Source organism: Netta rufina, assembly GCF_964035555.1.
Source record: "Netta rufina genome assembly, chromosome: 4".
Taxonomy (NCBI): Eukaryota; Metazoa; Chordata; class Aves; order Anseriformes; family Anatidae; genus Netta; species Netta rufina.
In genome coordinates, this window is record NC_140127.1 from 51,476,921 (window position 1) to 51,492,362 (window position 15,442).

The following is a 15,442-nucleotide window of genomic DNA, read 5'->3' on the forward strand; positions in this document are numbered from 1 at the left end:
GCCCGCTTCCGCTCCTCGCCGGCTGCCTCCGGGTCGCGGCCGGCCTGCGGAGGGGCGGCGGTGGCGGCGGCTCCATCGCCCTTCTCCCGCTGCCGCTCGGCGCCGCTGAGGCCTCTCCCGGGGGTGAGCGGCGCCGGGGCAGGGGCGCATTTGGTGGGGGGGGGGGGGGGGAGGATTGGGCCCGGGCTGCGGTGGAGGCGGTCGGTGGGGCCGTAGGTCTGTCTGTAGGTCTGTCTGTCCCGCGGGGGCCCGCCTGAAGCGCCGTTCTCCGGCCGCCCTTCTCTTGTTTAACATCGCCGCGTCCTGGTAAAGCTTTGGCCTGCAGCCCTAGAGTTGCGGGGTCTCAGTTTACTGGGTGTCCTCCTGGAGGAGGCGGTGTTTGGGTTTTTCAGCACCTGTATGATAGAGTTTCCCATGCAAAGGTGAGTTTGGTTTGTTATGATTTTACGCCAGCAACAGATGCTGTGCCTCCCTGCCTTCTTTTATGAGAGCAGCAGGTACTGCCCTGCGGAGTGCTACAGTACCTTAATGTGTGTGTCTTCTGAAACTGGTCTCCCGTCTCCGGTTAGCTACAAGTAGTATGTGTTAATTGTGGCTTGGCACCTAGGAGGCCTCAGGCTCCTGACAGTGCTGTGGGGTTTGTGCTGATACCAAGCACGCTATGGCCTGCAGAGAAAGAAGAGTTGGTTTTGACATTTTTGGCGCTCAGCTGGTAACAGGAAACAAGGTTTAATCTCAGTGTTTGTGTTTCTTTGCTTTATATTTCAAGCAGAATATATTCCTTTTTTTCTCGTAAAAGTGAGAAGACTGAAATTCAAAATGACTTGCTCCCATTTTGTTTTAACTTTTCTTTATGAGTTCCTTTAAATTAGTGTGCAACTTTTAATGCATCTTTTTGACTGGCATGTGTCACTTGTAGCTTGTTTTTTGAGTGTCTGGCAGTCCAGTTTGAACTAGAATTGCAAGACTACAGTACACTGCTGTAGGTAAAATACCCTTTCTATTTAATTAGTACTATACCTTGTCATTATAAAAAAGGACTTTTACCTGTCTGTTGTCCAGGAGTTTTACAGCTATTGATGTGGTGCTTATTTTTAAAACTTTTTCTTTAGGTTTAAGTTCATTTTTACCGTACAAGCTCCTCGCTGCCATAATGAGGTTAGTCATTCTTGAAGATTACGATCAGGCAAGTGAATGGGCAGCAAAATACATCTGCAATCGTATTATCCAATTCAAGCCCAGTCAAGGAAGATATTTCACGCTTGGTCTACCAACAGGCAAGTCTTATTCAAAGCGTACATAATTGACTACACTTAGAACTGTATTTACATCACTGCTAAAAGATACTGTATTTAAAAGAACACAAACGTACTTCTGATAATGCTTCAACATGTTTCTATTTCAATAGGGATTTGGTTGTGTGTAAAAAAAGTGGTGAAAAGGTTTGAGAAACTGAGAAATTGTAGATGAGAAATAACAGTTCTTTTAATTACGTTGAAAAGCATCATAGCAAAATGTGACTATAATGATACTTAAATAGACAAAGTGTATGGATATATAGAACAGTGGAAAAACTTTGTTTAACAGGGAGTACACCCCTGGGATGCTACAAAAAGCTGATAGAATATCACAAGAATGGAGATCTTTCTTTCAAATATGTAAAGACATTCAACATGGACGAATATGTGGGTAAGCTCTAGTGCTAATTATTTGAGAAGACTGTATACAGTTTGTTTTTTTTTTTTTCCTTTATTAACAGTTGTACACTTCCACAAAGCACAAGACTAGCATTTTATTGTTATGCTTCTCCATTAAACCTGGGGACATTTGAAGCATTTGATCTGTTTATATACCAAAATGCAAACAAGTAACTAGTCCGTGTGGATCCTGGGCTAAATTAAGTAATCACAAATCACTTCCTTCCTACAGAAAGTGTTGTTCCATAGCATTATTACATTTGTTTTGAAGACTTAATACTCTTAGTGATATGATGTATACTAAGTGAAAGTAAACAAATTGTCTCATGTATATCAACAGGAAGTCTATCTTAGTATAATTTCAAATACTTCTTTGTCTCGTTTCTTACTGCTCAAGAAAGCCTTGTCTTGCATGCCCCATATTGACTACACGTAGGCTAGAACTAAGGCTAATTGCTGAAGTCTTGCAATATGTTAATTTGATTTTAAATGATTTCAGGGCTTCCCAGAAATCATCCAGAGAGCTATCATTCGTATATGTGGAATAACTTCTTTAAGCATATTGACATAGACCCAAATAATGCTCATATCCTTGATGGGAACGCTCCAGACTTACAGGCAGAATGTGATGCATTTGAAAAGAAAATTGAAGAAGCAGGGGGGATCGATCTGTTCGTTGGAGGTATGAGGAAATGCTCTGTGGTTAGTTATGGTTCAAACAAATATATTGACTCTTTAGACATGATCTTCAGAACATAGCTAAAACTACTTCGTATTGTAGTGTAAGAAAATTCTGTGACTGACAAAGAATTGGTATAGATACCAAAACAGAATGCTTGGTGTCCAGTTTTCTAATGATAACGTAGTTTAAGTAAGTTTTGAACGCTTTTTTTTTTTTTTTTTAAATTGAAAATGAGAAAGCAAAACAAAAGAATGAATCCTAAAACCTTTTTATTCTTTCACAATGTTTGAGAATATTTGTTGACTCGCAGGTCTGGAATGATTTGCTCTCTTTAACTTTGAAAAGGCATTGGTCCAGATGGCCACATTGCATTCAATGAACCCGGATCAAGTTTGTCTTCAAGAACAAGATTAAAGACTTTAGCAATGGACACCATTTTGGCAAATGCTAAGTACTTTGATGGAGACTTATCTAAAGTACCAACTATGGCGCTAACAGTTGGTGTGGGTACAGTGATGGATGCTAGAGAAGTAAGAATTCATTTAGTTCTAGTTGCATGTATCTGTTTTCAAGACTTGTTTGTGTTGATATGAGGACTGAAAGTAGAGACCTTTGTTTTGCAGGTGATGATTCTTATAACAGGTGCACATAAGGCTTTTGCATTGTACAAAGCGATTGAAGAAGGTGTCAATCACATGTGGACAGTTTCTGCTTTCCAGCAGCACCCTCGTACTATCTTTGTGTGTGATGAAGATGCTACTTTAGAACTAAGAGTTAAAACTGTGAAGTACTTTAAAGGTGAGCACTGAATCAGAAGTTACCTATATTAAAATTAAGTAAGTCTAGCTACCATAATGTGTCAGAAGGCCCAACGTATAATGTTATTTATTCAAAATACTAAATGTTAACTTATGTCTTGTGAGTGGAAAAGCACTAGGAGATGTGACTTATGTTACTTCCATCTGAAAGGACAGTTGCTTGATACATTCTTGACAAATCTCCTTTGAATAGAATAAGACATATATAAGACATATATAAGACATAAGACATATATAAGACAGCAGCTGTCTGGTATTCCAGAATACTGATTCTAAATAGAAAGTGGAAAAGTTTCATTTGCGTTCTTTTCTTTTAAACCTGATAAATTTTATACTGCTTTTTCTATGGTGTCTTTCCACTTAAGTGTCTTTTAAGTGCTATCTAGTAAACTTCAGATGTGTGATATGGGGTTTGAAGTCAACTGAGGATGTTTTTCATACAGTGCAATTTGCATAACAGTCTATATTGATTGTTAATGCATTGCACTTACTCTGCTCTTTATATCTGTAGTAAGTATATTGAGGCAGGCTTAAAGTTTGGATTTTTGATATTAACATCCATGAACATGGTTACTTCAGTTTAACTGAGTCTGTAGAAGCTGAGAAAAATAGTTTTCTCCTAACTATATTAGCACAGCAAATTGTGATTGTATATGTCAGTCATCTTACTGGAATGGTTATTCGTAGTAGCTGAGGCATCTGACGTCAAAGCTGTCATTGATGACCTTTTTTTTGAGCATTTTATCACTACTGTCCTTAGGTGCATTAGATTATAAAATCTGGCTTTACTGTGGTTTGATCCTGATATCACTTGTAGCTAACTCTAACTTTGAATTTCTCAGTATATTGTTATTTGCTACATATTTGTGAGAGGGGTGGTCTTCCCCTGTGTCACACTGCTGGATAGTACTGTTTTCAAAGATAAACCTCCTTAACTGCTTGGGTGAATTTTAAACATTATCCAGTGTTCATATAAACAAAAGCTTTGCTTGAGAAAGATATAAACCTACTAACGTACAATTATTGATGAATGATGCTGATATTAAACATTGCTTTAAAAAAAAAAACAAAAAAAAAAAACAAGGGCTACAGTATGTGAATGTGCTGTTGTGTCACAACGTATTATTACCCTGTAAGCACATACAAAGTGACAAAATTCTTATTGACTGGCTTAATTTTTCCTGTTCATAAATCAGTCAGGTTTTCTTGCTTTAAGGTAGAGGACAAATCAAACCTGGAATTATTTCTGAATCTTGATCTCCAGGTTGGACAGATCTTTGTTTTAAGAAAGCTGGGTAGTTCTTGATGACTGACTGCTAGTCATGGTAGCTATTTACTGCAATTTTTTACTATTTAAAAAAATCTCAAGGTACTATGTGAAACTTCAAATTCTTTCTGATAATAAATCACCACCCTGGCTGGTAACTAGAATAGCTCCCCTTCACTGTTTTTTTTAACTTGTTGAAACTGTTAGAAGCTAAAGTTATCAAGGATATTAAATGTTCTTATTGAAAGGGGGAAAAGTAACCTTCTTTACTTTTCCCTTCATTTACTTTCTTGCAGAAGGAAGCAGAAAATAAACTTTGAATTTACTAATCAATCTGAAGAAAAGTTAATTCAGGATGGCTTTTCTGTACTTGTATATGCTCCTAAATTTCTGTGTAATATTTTAACTTGATCTGGGTTGAGTAGGCAGCAAGACTCTTCATTTGAAATAATTGCTTTGGTATCTATCAAGTAAGGGATTCTGGTACATACCTTTGTTTAAAAAAAAAAAAAAAAAACAACAACTTTTGTTTCTAACTGTACTTCCTGAAACACATCAACTAACAGGATTTAAATATATTTCGTTAAATATGGAAGTGGCAGTACTTTGTAGGCATTTTTCATGCCTTCAGGAAGTGGATAATTCTTTTCTCTTTTTTTAGAAAAGAAAAACACTGGTTGGAAGTGTTGTGCTTTTAAAGTTCAAAACATGGTTCCAGATTGAGTAATGTGTGAAGCTGTTACTGCTCTTTCAGTACAAATCCCTTTTGTTTCAAATTTGTACTTAACGTTTTCCCACTTACTGTCAAACTCCTAGAAAACTTTAATGACTTGATCTTTCCTAGGTATGTCAGACAAATAGTTATCCTTCATGAAATTTAAGAAATACTTTCTTTGCACCTTAGTTATGTTGATTTCCAAGGGTTGTGATATTTTGTCTTGTTTTGTTTTAGCACAAAGATCTGCAGCTAAGTCAGTCATTACTTCCAGAGACAAAAATGACCTGGGTTTTTTAGTCTGTTCTAGGTGTGTTGGCTTTTTAGTATGGTTGAATGTGTTACTTAATAGAAAAAGGAATAGTAATTTGAATTTTATTTTAATTAACCACAAAAATTAGAAATAGATGCTGAATAAAATGTTTTTTGCTGTGGTCACCTAAAGTAATGAGCTCAGACTGTACAGTTATTCAAGCTTTGCTGCAGTGATGGGAAGTTTGCCACAGGATACATGATATAGCAAAGGTATTGGTATATTCTTTGCCACTGATGATCAAATATGCAATTACTGTCAGACTTCTTCCATGGTTTTTAAGAAAATCCCTACTTTTAATGTTGCATATTACTTAAATTTATAGTTTTAGAAGTTAATCTTTAGTTTGGTGCTAAACTGGACTCTTTGCAAAATGTGAATGTTGATCAGTTGTTATTACTAGTTTGTAAGGTGAAATAAAGTTTAAAAACATACTAGTGACTGAATAGCATGTATTGGTTAACACTTGGTAGGTAACGCTTCTACTGAGTTATAACCAAATAATGTAAAACTTTTTTTTCTTGTTAAATTGTTCTATTTTTCCCATCACTCTCCAATATTTTCTGAATAGAAAATAAAAGCAATATTCCAAGTCACAACTGTGGATAATCTGTATATGACCAGAAAAAGAATAGGAACTAGTCAAGTTCTAAATCAAGTTCCCAGTTGAACTACTCAAGTTCTAAATTTGCATTAATAGTCTGTTTGATTTTTGCCTGTCTAGGACCAGATATATATGATTATACTTACAAAGATAACACAATGCTAGAATGTCGCAACTCAAGCTGTAAAAGTATTAGTATGTATAAATCTAATTTTTATGACAAAATGTGATGTAAATAATTTTATGTTGCTATTATAGTTTTTAATACAAAAGAGTGATGGGTGGATCTCTCATTATGTGTTCAATTGATTTGGAAGTATTCCAGATCTTTTTGACTGGTTGTCGTAGCTGTCTTGTCCCTGTTCATTTTATACTGAAGATGTCAATAAGTATTTAAGTGATATATATACATATATATACACACACATATATGCATGCTGTCTTAATTTATTTACTTCTGATTTTAACCTACCTTGAATAGCCATTCTTTTTTCAGTAAACTGTTTAAAATGTGTAATTTGACGTAAAGCCCAAATGAAAATGTGGATAGAGAGACATGTTGAAAAAGTATAACAATTGTAAAGCTGGCATTGTTGCTTTCCCCCCAAGGTTTAATGCATGTGCACAATAAACTTGTGGACCCACTGTACAGTATGAAAGAAAACTGAAAGAAGAATTGAAGAAGAACTCCATGTGGGTCAACAGCAACAGTTTTAGGTAGCAGATGAGTTCACTGCTATGCAATATGTTGAAAACTGTTTAAAATGGGGAATCCATGTACTGTATTTTTTAAAAGGTCCAATATCTGTACATTCACATTCCATCTCTATTTGCTATGTCATGCATTTTGCTTTAAAATTTGGAACTCCGTTGTTGGCTGTTACAAAAACTAAATGGAACAGAACAAACCTGTGGGAGACTGCATGTTACATTTGGGGGTGGGGGTGTGGGGGGGGCGCAGAGCACTTATTTTAGCACAGCAATGTAATGCATCTGATAGAGAAAATATTTTATTTCTAAAAATTTGTAATTTTGGCTCCCTTAGTGCAACTACACTTTGTGTTTCTAGGCAGAATGGTTTTGGCCTTTGTTAAATACTATGGACTTGTAATAGCTGTACAATTTCTACTATGAAATGTTTTGTTTACATGTATCTAATACACACTGAGCTTTTGCACTTGGTTGCCTTAAATTTATCTTATACAAACAGTTTTGGGGCATCTCAAGTCCTGCTGTACAATTCAGGCAAATAAAAAAAAACAGTGCCTATAAATGCACCCAATTGTTGAAAGTGTCATAGCTTATTCCAGTTGCAAACATTAAACTTCTGTCATAGCACTTTCTCCTCTCATGTATTTCAACTTAACTTAGGATTTTTCAATTTTTCATAATTGAGCTTTATCCATAAGGAGAAATTTAAGTGTTCCTTTCTGGAGGTACATGTTTAACTATCAGCTGTAACCATTAAATGCCTGCAAAGAGGTTAATTTCTAGGAACATAATGTCTACTAGTTTAAATTATCATGTATTAAAATCATTGTTAACCACTGTAATAATTACCTCTCATTGTATCACTATAAATATTGAACTGCTACAAGGAATGTTATTTCCTACTTTGAAAAAGTAAAATGTAAATATAAAGCTATCATTTCCAAATTGTCTTGTTTCTAATGTAAATTCTGAAATGTGCAAGTACTTCAAGCTTTAATGGAGAGGTTAAGTATATATCTCCTTCCATATAAGAAAGAGGTTAAGAACTTAAATGTAGTTTCTTTTTTTGGTCGTTTGTTTTGGATCCCCAGTGGTAGATAAATACATCTAGATGAACAAAAAAATTCTTGAAGTTCACAACTTTGGTTGTTGTTCTGCGTCCTGCTGCCAGTTTGTGCTTAATGTAAAAAATAAGAAAAGGTGATGCCCTACAACATACTTACTGAAGAGCAAAATCTTTCTCAATTACTAACAAACTTCCTTTAAACAGATCTTAAGCTACCACATAAATTTTCAGCTTTAACTGTGAAAGACTTTACCACTGTCAAAAAGTTAAATGAAATATTTGTTATATGCTTATACCATGTAGGTATATATTTAATACCAAGTAAATACAAAATTAGTGTTTTGACCAGATTTCTACTTGAATTCTTTTTTTGGTGTATTGTGTGTGTATGTAAACCACCAGCCACATTTTTTACCTACCGAAAAAGTACACCCACACCCTGAACAGCCACGTTCTCTTGGAGAAGGCTGTGGGAAACAGTATCAGTAAACAACATCCACAGCCTGTTCCTGATCCTCCAAAGAGGTTATTCTGTCATAGAAGTGATTAAAATAATTTTTATTTTAAAAAAAGTAAAACAATGGTTTCACTTACGTTTCTCTTGCAATTATTTTCTTGCCAATAGCAGCCTGAATGGCTATTTCAAACAATTGTCTAGGTATAGCATCCTTTAAACGTTCGCACAGGAATTTACCAGTAGCGTAAGCTTTATCACTGAAGCAGAAAGTTTTCATGAAGTCAGTAACTCCTCAAATATATCCGTAGAACAAAGTGTTTGAGAAAAGAGTTATAACAAAGGCTTTCATTTTATCTTCTAAGTTAAACCGACCAGATAACAAATTTACTTCTAATGAGTTGTCTCTGTATGTCACCAATTACAGAAGGCTTTCAACATGTAAGTTTAAAATATTTGTAATAAATATCCCAATCATCTATCACACTGAAGCTGTACTGAAAAATTTCACAGCTTTAAAATGCTATTTTGAACTAGAGGGGAATTTCAAGGGGAAATTTTATTTACTGTTTCTGTAATAAGTAGATCATTTGACCTTTCATACCTACATTTTAGAAATATCTTATTACAATGAAAGTTGGGTGGTGTTTTAACGTACTATAGCTACCTGCTAATCAAAGTTATCCAACCATATTTAGCTTATGCATATACATCAGATTTTGGAAAGAGAAAAATGACAAGAAGTCTAGAGAATTACAAGACAGCATTTGAAGGAGGACAAAAAACAAGAAAGTTGATCACCATCCCTTTCCAATAATCCTGAGAAGTTACAGAAAGGAGAACTAACAAAGACATTGTGAGAAGAAAACAAAGCAAGGAACTCACTCCTGAGACACTTATGTAAACTGAATCATTTTAGCAAGCATTTATCATATATTAGTAATACATGTTTTCATTGTGTATTAATAAGAAGTCTTAGTTCTTTAGAATAGAGAATCCAGTCAACCTACCAGTGTATGATAGTTGCCAGTTCTTCAACTGGATTTCCATTTAGAAGAATATCCATTTTGATAAGGTCTGCTGCCTGGTATCCTGCATCTTCATAATCAAAACTAAACAAAAAGTAGCTTAAACATTAGTGATGGTTTTGTAAAAAATATATTCTGCATTCTTTGTTCATTAAATTTTAACTTTTATAAACAATTCTTAATGCAACACTTGAGCATAATGTTTAATAGTCTCACAGTAGGTCACTGTTATTCAAAACAACTCAGACTTCAGCGCAGATAAATCTCGTCTCCAAGGCAGCAGAGGACAACATCTTACCTTCCAGCTACTAACCAAGGCAAATCAATCAAATATCCACACGCTTATTGCAATCTCTTCAAGAATATATTCAAACACTTGGAAGTGTCAGTTGGAAATTCCTTAAAACTCCAGTCAACAAAACCCTTCAATACAGCCTCTAAACACTGAGTATTGTAGATGTCAAATGATTCAAACGCTAATGTTAGACTATTTTCTTCTTCTTACCCCTCTCCTTTGATACACTGTTTATATGACCCATATTATCATAATCTCTGAAAACTACATTTCCCTCTGAAAGAAGGGAAATTGTCCCCCTCTACACTGTCCTTGTGAGGCCCCACTTGGAGTACCGTGTCCCCAGCATGAGAAGGATGCAGAACAGAGCAGGTCCAGAAGAGGGCCACAAAGATGATCAAGGGCTGGAGCCCCACTCTGTCATTACAGATGAGAAAGACCCATGTAGAAGTGAGTGACATTCTGTAAGTCATACTGGATAAATAAGTATCACAAATGCAAACGATTATTAGGTAGTAATGCATATTAATTGTTTTTCAGATTTATTTCCACTCTTCTTCACATTGAATCTAACATATTAGGGTTGAAGTAGAACTAGATTTGCAGCACTAACAAAGGAATATTCTTTTTTATGCCCTTCCATGTTTTCTTTTTTCCACTTCCTCCTCATGGTCCAGGGCAGAGGGAAAAGGAAGAGGGAAAGAATATAGTTACCTTGCATAACCAGAAGACAGAGACTTAAGAGCATCATAAAAATCCACCACAATTTCGTTCAGTGGAAAAAGGTATTTCAGCATAACCCTGTGTTCATCAATGTACAGCATATCTTTCTGGACTGCTCTACGGTCCTAGACAATAAAAAATATTTCAGGTGACCTTGAAACATTTTCTACAAATAAATGCAGAGCAGATTAAAATGAACAACTATCTGTTCTTAAAAATATTTTATGAATTCCTTTCGATAGATCATATAATTCTCTGTGCTAACATATATAATACAAAACAGTATAATTGTATCTTAATATGTTAGAAGTTAATAAAAATACTGTGAACAAATTATAAAAAGACAATAGACCTAGTAGTTGAAATAGTTTTAACTAAAAATATTTCAAATGCAGTTTGGGAAATGCATTTTACCATCACTATTGTAACTGTACTCTCCAGAGAAGCACTGTAAAGCAATATGAAGCCTCAGTAAGGGTTGACAAGTATCTTACTTCATTAATTTACTTCTAAAAGACCTAAGATCTTACTCTCCTGCTGCAGATTCCATTCTTTCAGAAAAAGAAAACTAGCTATGAACTTTTCTACTACACAGTGCTCAAGCAGGTACCTGATTATCATCGAGCTTGAACTTTCAGTACAGGGATTCCATACAAGTAATTTTACACAGTGTAAGATACAGTTTAAAATATTTTCCGTCAAAATAATTTAGTAATTACTGTCAAAGATAGCAATATATTAGATAACAGTGACATCTAGAATCTTCACTTTTTTAAAGTATGATATGAAGATTTTAAAAATGCCTATGACAAAACTAAAACCGTATACCAACCTGACACAAAACAATTATTTTCCCAATATATTCTTGAGGTGTTACAATAGTACCAAGAACAGTTGGCTCCAAATATTCAGATACTGAAAGTTTATCGGGAAACTGAGCAGGGTTGATAATGGTAATCTCTGCTTTACCATACTCCTGAAAAACAGACAAACAAAAAGCAACCGATACTGTTATTTCACAAGCAGAGTGAATTACATGCTTAGGAAACGAGACAAATACAGCACTGGGAAAGGCTAAGAAGTGTTTCAATTATTTGGGGACAACTGTGAATTACGGAACCCAAATTCACACGAAGCATAACTTTAAGAAGAGACTTCTACATCACATACAGCAGTTCCTGGATTAGCATATCTTTAAACATGTCACCTAGATCATCAGTTGCATAATGAACCAGAAAAACTGTTTTCTCTGAAATCAGTGAAAATGAAGACTACAAGAACAAAACACGATATTCCATTTCCTCTTTTTTTAAGTTCTGTATCAATTTCAAAAGGTTAGTTTCACGCATTAATTTAATTGTCCTTAAAAAATAGGGCACCTTTCCAGTTTTAGCTATGTAAATAGCACAACTTATTATGTACAGTGGTAATTGGAGTCTGTATGGATCAAAAGTACAATATTTTATACGGAGCTACATATAAATGTTATGGCTGGGAAGTCATCAATGAGGCAGCTGTTGTCCAGCATTTTTGGTTGTCCTTCACTGATATCTCTTATTTATTGTCCATTGGTAAGTTCCCCCACTGCCCTAAACATGAAATCATTATTCTCAATCTCTTCAGCTACTAGCATCAAAATTTTTGACACTAAAAGCTTAGAATCCCATGCAGTATAAGGAAGTTGGTCCATGTAATAACTTTGCAGGAATAGCTTAAGAGAAAATACAGTGTTAGTATTATAATAATAAATTTAATTAGCCTAGAAACTATTATTCTGTTTTAAACGCAAGTATACGTAGAGTTCAGACTCAAACGACTGAAGATTAACTTGTTTGGAGATTATTAGAATTTAATGTTTCAATGTTGGATTTACTATTAAATAACATTTTTTCACTTCTGAGCTTTGAGAACAACTGTAATAAGTTTGAATCTTGACAGTATAACACTCTCGCCTCTGTATCCCTCAAGCAAAGTTGGAAGAACTGAATACTCTTCTCTATATCTGGTTCCTGAAAGTGTTTTTGGGAAAAATGATAGAAATTACTGTTCATTAGGATAGCCAATTAAGCATTTTATCCATTTTTTTTTTTTTTTTAAACAGAAGTGCTCAGAGCTAGCCAGTGGTATTCACAAAAAATAGGCTTAGAACTTAAACAGTGGGCTTAGAACTTAGGTTTTTGACTCCTGTACAGGTGTTTTCATTATCTAGCTTTTCCAGTTCAACATCCCTTTACGAACAGGAGTTATCCTTCTGAAATATGGACAAAAGGAAGGTTGTGTTTCTTATTTGTATGTGTATAACCCACCTGCACAACAAAGCAAGTGATTATATCACTTTCCTCAGGAAGACAGTGTTTTTGAACAAGGACCCAACATTCTGCACTGTTTGAAAACTTCATTCCAGTGTCCCATACCAGCAACCAAGAATCGCCTATGCAACAGAGGTGTCAACTGCTTAATTCATAGCTGCTACACTTCCTAAGGGAAAAAAAGCTCAAAATAACTGCAGAAAAGTTCTACGTCTCAGAGGTTACTGTATCTGCAAGGTTTCTCATTCAAGTTCAGAATTCACAGATTTTCTATACTGTTTAGAAGAATGTTGAATATTAAGGAGTTAGCCTATTTGCAGTTTACTCTGTCAACAGATGTTCTGAAGTCCAGCTTTGTCTGCCTCAAACATGGGAATTTTCACTGCAATCTGTTCAATGAGCTTTGCATATAGCTGTATCACTCTGATAAAAAAAAAACTGACTCATCAGTTCCTGCTGCCAATCTGCAGTAGTGTTACAAGCTATTCCTAAAAACGTTAACATTTTCTGACTGGTGAAGTCTCAAGATTATTTTCCCTGCTTTAAACTCAGCCCAGTCAGTGTGCACTCAAAAGAATATAGCAGGAAATGTTGCATTGTATATAGTGTCATATATAAGGTATATTGTATGTTGTGTCCTCTGTCTTCAAATACAGGTGTACAGGTGAGCACTTCAAGTGCAAAGAGAAAAAAAGTTAAAACCTATTTTAACTTAACAGTCTTAAGAAAACCATTAAACATCTATGCTTTTAATGTTTACCATAAAATAAAGTACTAGTCTATGTAAGAAAGTGTACATGTTTATTAGGAGGCTTTTAAGCTGCTGTTTACCTTTATCAACTTTGCTGAAGAAAGAATAGCTTTATATGGAACAGTAGGTGCAGTCAAAATAACAGACATATTATATTCTTGCTCCAAACGTTGATTAAAAACTTCCATATGTAAAAGACCAAGAAAACCTAATCTAGGGAAAAAAAGAAGTCTTGTCAGTCTAAGTATTTCTTTATCACCTGAAATTTCAGAGTGCTTTTTTTCTTCCCTCTGATATGTTTACACAGATAGTTTGGCAACATCAGGCACAGGAAAGAACATCTAAGAGATTAAATAGAAGTCCTAAAAATGAACAGTCTCTGAAAACAAACAGTATCACAACAAATTACATACTCCATGTGAATACAGAACATTAGAAAAACTTTTGATCTTTACCTATCATTAAACTGAATTAAAGCTTCTAATCTTTTACAAGGAGGCAGTTCTTTACTCTGAGGGTAGTGAGGTACTGAAACAGGTTGCCCCATGCCTGGATGTGTTCAAAGCCAGGCTGGATGGGGCTATGGGTAACCTGGTCTGGTGGGAAGTGTCCCTGCCCATGGCAGTGGGGCTGGAATTGGATGGTCTTTAAGGTTCCTTCCAACTCAAACCATTCTATGATTTTGAATTCATTTTAGTTCAATTTTCAGTTGACTTAAATCTGCATTCTCAATTTGTGAACAGTTCCAAAAATGAAAAGAGTATAAAAGCCTCACCTCCATCCAGCTCCTAAGGCAAGGCTACTGTCACGATGAACTGTCACACTGGAATCATTCAATGTCAGCCTTTCCAAAGCACTCTTTAGATTATTATATTCTGTTTGATCTACAGGATACATTCCTGTCAAAACATATTAGACACAAGTGCTGTGATGGAGAGCTTTATCTTTACTTAGTCACACTTGTAGTGTGTACCTTTCAAATATGCCTCTTACCATGAACACAATAATAAAATCAGGAATAACTTACTTTGTTCTAACTAGAAATTTAACTTTTTTTTTTTATTCTGAAAAATATTATGCTATTGTACTTTAAAAAGTCTTCAGAAGAAAGTTTTAGATCACCTTGGAGAAACAGAAATTAACATTCAAACCATAACAGTAGAATAATCATCTAATAGTAGAATAATCATCTAATCCTTCACAGCTGTGAAAGATGCAGAACTGAGTTCAATTTTGTGCAGACCTACAACGTAAACAAACAGCTTCTGCATAAGTAAATGAGCAGACATATCTCAGGGATGTCCCTTCAACATGTAATTTTTTAAATGAATAAAAGCAGTTGTCTGTGTAACTGCTGCTTGAACTAGGTTCCACTTTTCACATCATGTGTTCACATGATGTAGATTCCTCTTCATCAGGATGCAACACATGTACACACGAAAAAACACATTATTTACAGGATTACACTTTTCCCTTCTATATACACACACAGCATATGTAGTAGTTACTGAAGGTGGCAGCAACAACTCAGTAGAACTGACTGACCTTAGCAAGTCAAATATTTTTTAATTACCTTGAATATTAGCTTTGGTACTTTACCACATTTAACAAAAATGAAAAAGTTGCTCATTTCTTTAAAGAAATAGAGATTCCATAGTAAGTATACAGAAATTAATTATCAAGATGAAAAAGTCTATTCCAAGAAAACGGAATTAATTTTTCGAAGTGTTAATCCTTTTCCAGCTACAAAAACTACTGACATTAGAAGCAATAACCATGGCTAAAATTACACATTAGTCTCGTATTCATCTAAAACCAGCCTGTAATTATTATTAATCTTACCTGTTAAATCACAAACAGGCAAAATTACACAAGGGAAAATTACACAAAGCTATATAAATGGTGTGTGCCTCTGCAGCTTAATTTTGCTACAATTCTAATCCTTATAACACTTAATATATGCAGACATTAGAAGCTCTAATAGCTTTTAGAAGCCTTAACAGCTCTCC

At 35.0% G+C, this 15,442-nt stretch overlaps 2 protein-coding genes across 2 annotated transcripts in view; one reads left to right on the forward strand and one right to left on the reverse strand.

Moving 5' to 3' along the window:
• On the forward strand, positions 1 to 7,023 carry GNPDA2 (glucosamine-6-phosphate deaminase 2). The gene is made up of 7 exons (XM_084286010.1): positions 1 to 123; positions 1,113 to 1,281; positions 1,592 to 1,689; positions 2,197 to 2,379; positions 2,725 to 2,909; positions 3,003 to 3,177; positions 6,706 to 7,023. The coding sequence occupies exons 2-7, from the start codon at positions 1,154 to 1,156 to the stop codon at positions 6,762 to 6,764; spliced, it is 828 nt and encodes a 275-aa protein (XP_084142136.1). The 5' UTR covers positions 1 to 123; positions 1,113 to 1,153; the 3' UTR covers positions 6,765 to 7,023.
• Positions 3,186 to 15,442, reverse strand: part of GUF1 (GTP binding elongation factor GUF1) — a 27,148-nt gene continuing 14,891 nt past the window's right edge. Inside the window, exons 10-16 of the mRNA XM_084286009.1 lie at positions 14,209 to 14,332; positions 13,514 to 13,646; positions 11,206 to 11,349; positions 10,365 to 10,498; positions 9,338 to 9,439; positions 8,468 to 8,587; positions 3,186 to 3,380 (exon numbers count right to left, since the gene is read on the reverse strand). Of these exons, the coding sequence (XP_084142135.1) occupies positions 3,332 to 3,380; positions 8,468 to 8,587; positions 9,338 to 9,439; positions 10,365 to 10,498; positions 11,206 to 11,349; positions 13,514 to 13,646; positions 14,209 to 14,332 (806 nt within the window). The 3' untranslated portion in view covers positions 3,186 to 3,331. The remainder of the gene's footprint in view (positions 3,381 to 8,467; positions 8,588 to 9,337; positions 9,440 to 10,364; positions 10,499 to 11,205; positions 11,350 to 13,513; positions 13,647 to 14,208; positions 14,333 to 15,442) is intronic.